The 8,447-nt window shown below is 36.8% G+C and overlaps 1 protein-coding gene across 2 annotated transcripts in view; it reads right to left on the reverse strand.

The window, feature by feature from the left end:
* zgc:154054 (uncharacterized protein LOC777616 homolog) overlaps window positions 1-8,447 on the reverse strand; it is an 18,357-nt gene that overhangs the window by 5,562 nt on the left and 4,348 nt on the right. For both annotated transcript variants that reach the window (XM_024260366.2, XM_024260365.2), the window contains exons 5-12: window positions 7,350-7,396; window positions 6,455-6,568; window positions 5,617-5,692; window positions 5,375-5,489; window positions 5,163-5,293; window positions 4,613-4,720; window positions 3,614-3,807; window positions 1,274-1,352 (exon numbers count right to left, since the gene is read on the reverse strand). In XM_024260366.2, the coding sequence (XP_024116134.1) occupies window positions 1,274-1,352; window positions 3,614-3,807; window positions 4,613-4,720; window positions 5,163-5,293; window positions 5,375-5,489; window positions 5,617-5,692; window positions 6,455-6,568; window positions 7,350-7,396 (864 nt within the window). The remainder of the gene's footprint in view (window positions 1-1,273; window positions 1,353-3,613; window positions 3,808-4,612; window positions 4,721-5,162; window positions 5,294-5,374; window positions 5,490-5,616; window positions 5,693-6,454; window positions 6,569-7,349; window positions 7,397-8,447) is intronic.

Genomic DNA, 8,447 nt, shown 5'->3' on the forward strand with positions numbered 1-8,447 from the left:
GTACAACTGTGCAAACGATCATGTGAACTCGTGTTAGCAAACATGTCTAGAAACAAAGACTGATGTCATTCGCACCTATTTACCTGCAGCCAAGATGTGAACTGCTGCATTTATTTTAAGAGTTTCCAATGCTAAATCTTGATATTGACCCCACCTTTTAACCTAACATTCCTTTGGTCCATCCGGCCAAGAATGAAGTTCAGTACTGGCCACATGTATTTAAAAGATTGTGTGCAAAAAGAAAAAAAAAAACATGGAGATAATGTTTTTGTGTTTACAACAGAACTTGCTTCTTCTTCTTCTTCCACGTTTGCAGTATTTTTGAGAGTTCTGCCTATGTCAAAATGATGCATTCTGATTGAACATATCAAGAATGTAAACGTTCGTTATAATCGTACACCATTCAATTCCAATTCGATCTTTGATCAAACTAAAGACATTTTGCATTTGTACATACAGAAAACATGGCGATGTTGTTGATGTGGAACTGGAAGGATAGAGAGCTCTCTAGGACAACACACAACTCTTCACTTGGGGGGACAGGTAAGGGAAAAGTCACCAACAGAAAAGGTAAGGGTGAGTTAGCAGAGGGTTGGTTTTAAGAAAATGAGTTTAATTGCTGTCGAGTTGCAGGGAGTTGGATAAAAACCTGGATCTAGGAGGGATAGTGGAGTTGGGCCGAGTGGTCAGGTAGAGTTGGGTGTCGTCGGCGTAGTAATGAAATAGTATACTAGAATGATCAAAACATTTATCAACAACAGTCGTCTAAACTTACAGGATTTTGGTTCTTGGAGCCAAAAGGCACTTCCTGTTTGGAATGCTAGGTGGGAGGGGTCACTCAGTCCAGTTCTCTTATACAGTCAATGACTCAGATCAACTTGAACAAATTACTGCACAATGATTACTGGCTCCAACAGCGTCTGTATTATAAAAAATAGTGACTGAATTTACTTCATTTTCAGTCGGTGATGTCACACTTGCTCGCTCCAGTTCTCATATAGAGTCAAAGCAAAGTCAGGTTGAGAGAACAGCTGCTGCACGGTCTTATTTTAAATGATTCCATTGAAAAAAGAATTTTAAAAAAATCCTCTCCTCACTTCCATCTTATCTTCCTGGCAGTGTTAATGTCACACGCTGCTCTTCCTCGTCTGCGTAACAGACGGTCCGATAACGTGCACACACAGACTCGTGCACACCGGAGGAGCCAGAGGACGGACACCAGATGGCCGGTTGAGGAGACAACACCTGAGAGGAAATTGAGACGGTTACTCACGTTGGCAGGCTGCACTTCCACCGTGGTGTTGTAGAATTTATCTGTACTCGTCTCGATGTTTCCACTGCGAAACAGGTACCTGTAATGGAAATAAAAACAAATATTAGTAAAAATAATCTATATGTTCCCAATTTACCTTCAGTCAGCTACCACAGTTTGGGATTTTTCTCTTCAAGTCTTTGATCATAAACAGATTTTTTTTAAATTGGAAATGATGCCCAAAGGAGAACAGAGCTGCAACAAAGAGACAATTTGAGTAATCCATGAAACACGTTCTGGATGTCTAAAACAAAAAAACAAAACCTTCAGCCATAAAACTAATATTTATATAAGGATCATTTTTAGCTCATTGGTTCCTTATGGAGTTCTGCAGAAGCCTGATAAAGACAAACACTTGAATAACTTGACTACAGTGCAAAACCGTGAAGCAGCAACACAAACATCCAAAGCTAGACAGGGAGAAAAGGCCTCTCCTAACCTGAACCAGACACCGTTTGAGCTGGAAGGAGCTTTTTAGCTGATTCTGAAGAGAATTCCTGTGTGGAATTTGGATTTCATGCTCTGTTCAATTCATCCTGCAGGAAAACTCCGGAAAGTCCGGGTAACTTAAGCAGAGTATAACAGTTACTTAACAAGTCTCAGGTTGTGTCAGAATTCCTTCACTACTTGGTGCACTACAAATAAAAATCTACAATTCCAAAATCCAGTAGCCTGGAAATTTCCCCAAAAATCTCTCCAAATAGTTCTGTGCATCAATTCTCTCTAGATTAGCTAATATAGACCACAATGCATTGCATTTGAATAATTCATCATTTGAATTTATTTTAAAATAAATATTAAAAATTTCCATCCTAATGTGACATCTTATTTGCCGCAAAAAAGGCAGAGTTGCAATCGCATATTCCAAAATTGCAACCACGCGGTGATCTAAACGCACGTTTCTCAGGAATCATGGTCACACCAACAATTGAAAACAAAACCTGAATCGACTCGTCTTCGAGCCGGGTTTCAAACAGGAAGTTGGGTTTGGCTCGCTCAGCTTTTCACGAACGGTGTTTGCTTCAAAGCGTCAGATAAGATTTCCCGCTCCTGTTAGCAACACCTTCAGTTCTCAAAAGGTTAAAGTCACCTCTGGGGAGGAAATGACACTTTCTAAGGAAAATAAACTCACCTGCATTAATTCACAACAAAGCGGACTGCAGCAACAGCCCTGGAGGGAAACGTCTTGCCTTGCTGACCCAGAAACAATCATGTATTCCCATGAGCGTGAACCTGAACTTTGAGCAGCCGACGCTTGTTTTCATTTCACTCGTAAGATTTTAATAAACGACAAACAGAATAAAAATAGCAGCTAATCCAGAACAGTTTTTAAGCTAAATTTTCTTATTTTTAGCTAAGGTGGTGCAAAATAAACTGCAAAAGCACCAATTGAAGCTCATTCGGATGAGGATTCTTCATCTAGTTGCTTTTTTGTTATTTTAAAAAATATATATATATTTATTGATTTAGCCTCTGATTTGATGTTGAACATCATCCATAACCTAAATCTACGGTGGCCCTGAAGTGAAAATCCCATCAATGCAAAAAATTTCACAGTGAAAAAAAAAAAAAAGAAAAAAAAAATATTAAAAATCCCTTACATTTAAGAAAACACTGAAAACAAAAGTACTTTTCAGAAATTCTAAGGAAATGTTAGAAAAATGAAGCACCATAAGAAACTGGGAAAGGTCCAAATTGTTTTAGTGAACTTATATAATCCCACCCCGGCTCCACCATACCATTTTATGTACATGAATCATCAACAGGATCTGTTTGATTTTTTAATTGTTGTGATCTTTAAAATGTTTTTGTGAGGCTGACTGAACATTTAACACTAAGTGGTTCTCACAAGATCTTGATAAACGGTTTGAGACCTTCTGTCTGTACTTTTCATGCACACGGACTCATCTAAAGAAAAAAAAAAGTTTTCCTCGCACACATCTCTCCAAACCTGAACTGCTCGGACAGCTTTTACAGTTCCAAAGCTCTTAAACCCAGCGGAGAAGACGAACCTGTTTCTATTTGAGTTTAGATAAATAAAGAATGCTTTCAAAGAATGAAAACTATTTAACTGTTGAGCATACAAACATGACCTCTAAAAGTTATGACACTTCCAGGTGTGAAAACAAAGGCGAGGGTTTTTTTTTTTTTTGTCCCCTCACGTTGACTGTTTTTGTTTTTAAAACACAATGATCTGAACAAACGGGTCGACCCTCCCTGCTCTGGTAGAAGAAAAGCCTCTTTGACTGATCCAGACTCAGCAGAACCAAAAAACAAATAAATCAAAGTGAGCGTCCTCACCCGGAGACGTGGATGGGTTTGGTGAAGTTGAAGCAGATGAAATCGCCCTTGATGGGCGTCAAAGCCCAGAGGAAGTCCTGGCCTTCGTAGAGGCGGTTCAGGCTGTGCTGCTTGTAATGTTTCAGGCTGGAGGTCAGCTCTGCAGGGGGGTTAAGGTGAGCTTTGAACAGACTCTGCTTCATGAAGTCTTTATCCTGAGGAGCAGAGCAGAAAGGAGTCAGAGCATCCTCAAGTGTGGTTTACATTCACAGACAAATTCAAAAGACATTTAGTTTTAAATCTTTATTCTCTTTTGGTTACTTGGCACTGAAAAAATTAACAGGCACTACACAAATGATATTTTTTTATTAATTAACTTGTTTTATTTTGTTATATTTTATTTTTAAAAAATAAACACATTTAATACAAATCAAACAAACTTAAATTAAAATGAAAAAATAAAATAAAATAAAATTATTGAAATTGAATTAAAATTAAATAAAACGGAAATAGAATAAAATACCATTGAAAAATTAAACTGAAATAAGATAAATTGAAATAAAATATAATTGAAATAAAAAAAGTAAATTAAAATAAATTACAATTGAAATAAAATACAAATAAAAAATAAATAAAATAAATTGAAATAAAACAAATTGAAGAAAAATAAAATGGAAATAAAATAAAATTAAGATAAAATTTAAATGAAATAAAATGGAAATAAAAAAAATAGAAAAAAAATCTAATTGATTAAAATAAGATGAAATAAAATTGTAATAAAATTTAAATACAAAAAATAAGATAAGATAAAATTAAATTAAATCCAATCAATCAGAAAATTCGCTCTAACTTTTCCTCAGCAGAATCAGGACTTTTAAAGTTTTGGTTTACACTTTTTATTCTTGGCCAAGTCCAGTTTACCAAACATTTGATCCAAACCAAACAGAGAGGAGGAGCTGCAATCACCTGATCATGCCCGATCTCACCTGAAAGGGTGGTTCTCAAAGCGAACGTTCTCACCTTCAGGTTTTGTATTTTTCCAGGTAGAGAAGAGTGAAGGCCCACATGCTGGAAGAGCGACGGCTTGAACCTCTGCTTCAGCAAAGCTTTCCGAGTTTCACAGTCTTTCTGGAGAAGAAGAGATGTTTATTTGATTCGTCTTTCACACTAAACTCCCACTCAGGTCATCTACTTTCAAAGGGTTCCCAGTTTTCTTTTAATCATGTCATTTTAGCCAAAAATGTAAAAAATTTCATTTTCTAGGACATCGTTTCTGCAGAAATTTGCCTCGGAGTTGTGGGCGGGACAGTAGGTGGAGTAACCCCGCCCCCTTTATCACTTGGAGCAGAGAGCATATTTTCAACGTCACTAATACGATCTTTCTTTTTGTCTTCTCCTGATTTGCAACAAGGAAAAATTCAGAAAATGATTCAAGAACAAAAATACTGTTTTTAATCATAGCGGGTCTTTAAGTTCTTTGCAGTTTGTAAGATTTGTATTTGACATTTCATTAGATGATCCCAACCATAAACAACTGAAGTTTTAAGATCATCTGGCTCTCTGCGCTTACTTTATCCTTCTCCGGATGGCAGGCCTTCACCCACAGAATGTGATCCAGCAACCAGTCGACGGGCTTGTCTCTGTGGAACATCAGGAAGAACTCTGCGATCATGGGAAGGTCCCTGGTCCGGAACAGCTTTCCTAGAAAAAAACAGACTTTAACGCAAAAACGCCAAGACAGAACGAGACTCGGAGAACCCCAAACCTGTCGAGAGAACACACCGATAAAACCAAGCTGGGAAAACTCCAAGAAGAGCCAATCCTTTGATGCCTCCCTGGTTGTGTACGTCTTCATGTCGCTATAGTAACCATCCTTTGCCACAACATCATCTTCAAGCTGCAACACAAAGATAGAAAAACTCATTAAAAGCCAGTCAATATTTTTGTTCTCTTTGACCAAACTTTATTGGTTAGCACTGAACTTCCATATTTCATATCACTAATTGTATTTGAATGGTTGATACCTGAACGTAATAAACGCCTTTGTCCTGAGCGTAGAGCATGAGGAAGCTGAAGTCCAGGTTCTGCTTGGCTCGCCATCTAAACAAGTCCAGAAAATTACTACACCTCAAGAAAAAAGATGCTGAAAACATCCCATTTGAGATACGGATGTCCATATTTGGGCAACTGAGGCAGATAAAGACAAAGATCTGTGGCATTTAATGCTAAAACAGGCTTTTTTTAAGTTTACTGGATTAAAAACAAGCATTTTTAGAGTTCAGTTTTAAGATTTTTCTTTAGAACCGTTATTAATAATCCAGTTAATAAAAAAAGTAATGAAACATTTTACAAAAATACTAATATATACTAAAGTCATTATTTGAAACAGGAAATAAAATAAATATATTTTGGGCAATTTTAATGAAATAAGTAAAAAAGAACATTTTCATATTGTTTAAATAGCCACTAACTGATTAATAAAGATTTAACGAGCCTTATGCAGCATGGGAAATCAAAACATTTAACTAAATGTTGTTACTTTAACCCTTTAACACCTGAGACATCACTGGTGACGCTAAAATATCAAACATGTTTAACATACCGTAACTTTTCAACCGTTGACACAATCAACACAATTCCAGCAGATTCTGAAGCAGAGAAAAGCGGATTTCTCTGCTTCAGAATCTGCTGGGGTTATGTTGATCGCGTCAACGGTTGATAAGGTTTCAAAAAGTCAAAGGACGTCGACTCTGAAGCTCGCTCAAGTGTTAGTGTTAAAAAAAAAAAAAATGGCTGCCCGATGAAGTCAAAAACATCTTAAACACGTCAAACAAATAGTAAAATGTGTAGTTCTGTGTGTACTTGACTCTGTCTTTGGAGTCTCCAAAGGTCTCCTTGATGGTGTTGAAGTCGGGGTAGTAATGCTGGGAAGGAGAAACCACCTCCACCAGGCCAGACTCCACCTCTTTGGAAAAGCTGCACAGAAAGAGAAATTTGGAGCGTCAATGACAAAACTCAAACTATTTCAAACACTTTCAGCGTTCTGGACTAAAATTTAGCGAAATGCAGAAGAACAGAGGAGGAAATTTAAAAAGCAGTCATGAAACACAAACCTAAATGAAAGTTTGTCTAAAACGCAAAAAGTTGTTCAGGAATTCAAGATTTTAAACCCAATTTCTAATCCAAGCTTAAAAATAAAACTGAAAAAAAAAATAGTTGCTAATGTGCAGAATTAAGGCATTAAAACAAATTTATGCTGTTTTTTATGTTTTATGTGGGAATAAAACGCATCCAAAGTCATCTTTCATCTTTTTCAGAACATAAATACATCACCGAAGGCTCAACCATATGGACCTCTGCTTATCTGGAGACGTCATATTATGCAGTGTGGAACTCATTAACAGCTTTGTTCAGCTGTTTGCTGATATCTACCTTTGGCATTCATTCTCAAATTCCCAAATTATTATTATTTTTTGTTCTATTAAAATATTTTGACTTAAAAAGGTCTAAAAGTTTGCAAAATGTTAAAAAAATTAGAAGTAAAAATGTGTGAAAGCCACAAAAAGAGAACACACGAGTATAAAGCACGAGCGTGGACAGGTGGAGCACCATAAATTCAGACTAACTGAGAGTCTGTGTCCCTTGTGAAAGGCTGATAACAGTTTTGCATACGAGACCATTCTGCTACAAAAACAAAAGACACGAGGAACCTGAATGGATCTGCTCAGCACCGACACCAGGAAAAAAGGCTGCTCACTTGTCATTGATGGACTTTGCCACGCTCTTCACATAGTCTGAATCTGTCTGGAGAAGCAAAAGAGGAAAAAGGAGAACGTCAGAGTTATAGCAGAACTAAAAACACAATAAAGCTGCAAGTGGCTGCTACACGCCCCTCACTTCCCCCTCTGCCTCTGGTCAGACAAACTCAGTTTAAAAAAACGTTTTTTTCAAAATGGCTGCTTTTCTGCTGGTTTTATCTCCATAGCAACCATTTTATTTTTTGGTCGTCTGGAGGTAACTAACACATTAATGTAATTTTTAGAAGAATCGGCAGAAGTAAATTTTTGGAATTTCTTAGCAACGGAGGTTTTTTGCTAGCCATGCCCACATTCCCAATAAGTTCATATCATACGTCATATTGTTTTGTTCACCTTGAGCCAAAAATTCATGCGTCACATTTTCACAGTTTTCCAGTGAAAAATGTGCGTGGAAAAGGAAAGTGTCACTTTTGCTAGCTTAATTTCCATGCTAACAATGTTTAAAATCAACTAACAGGCCCACATTCCCTTTAGGTTCACATTATGTGTCATATCGTTTCGTTCAGCTTGAGCCAATGTTTCATATTTCACATTTTCACAATATTTCGCTAAAAAAAATATGCGAGCAACTAGGAAACGCCACCTTTGCTAGCTTGCCATGCTAACACAGTTCCAAATAAAGATCACATTTTTTTCTCAAGAAGCTTCCCAATGATGCTTGAGGAGTTAGGAGGCTGAAATCCCTTGGAGGAGTTTAAATTTGTAGAAGGTACTAAAAGTGATATATGTTTTTTTAATCTATTTTCAAGATAGCGGTCTCCAACAAGGTCAAAGGTCTGTGAAACTTTGGTTGAGGTTGTAAACTTAACCTGGAAGGGTGTGTGTGAAATGTTGTGCAGATTGCTCAAACCATACTGATATATTTTCTCAGATTGAGTGAAAATTGCCACCAAGCTGTGGATCATAATAATAATAATTAGAAAATTATTTTTGTTTTTCTCTGACATTTTGAATTTTTTTTTAACCCTATAAGAGATTCTCATTTTTTTGGATGGTTTTGCCCACTGTGATGTCTGTTTTTTTTTTTTTTTTATAAG

The sequence above is a fragment of the Oryzias melastigma genome, linkage group LG10 (genome assembly GCF_002922805.2).
Source record: "Oryzias melastigma strain HK-1 linkage group LG10, ASM292280v2, whole genome shotgun sequence".
NCBI lineage: Eukaryota > Metazoa > Chordata > Actinopteri > Beloniformes > Adrianichthyidae > Oryzias > Oryzias melastigma.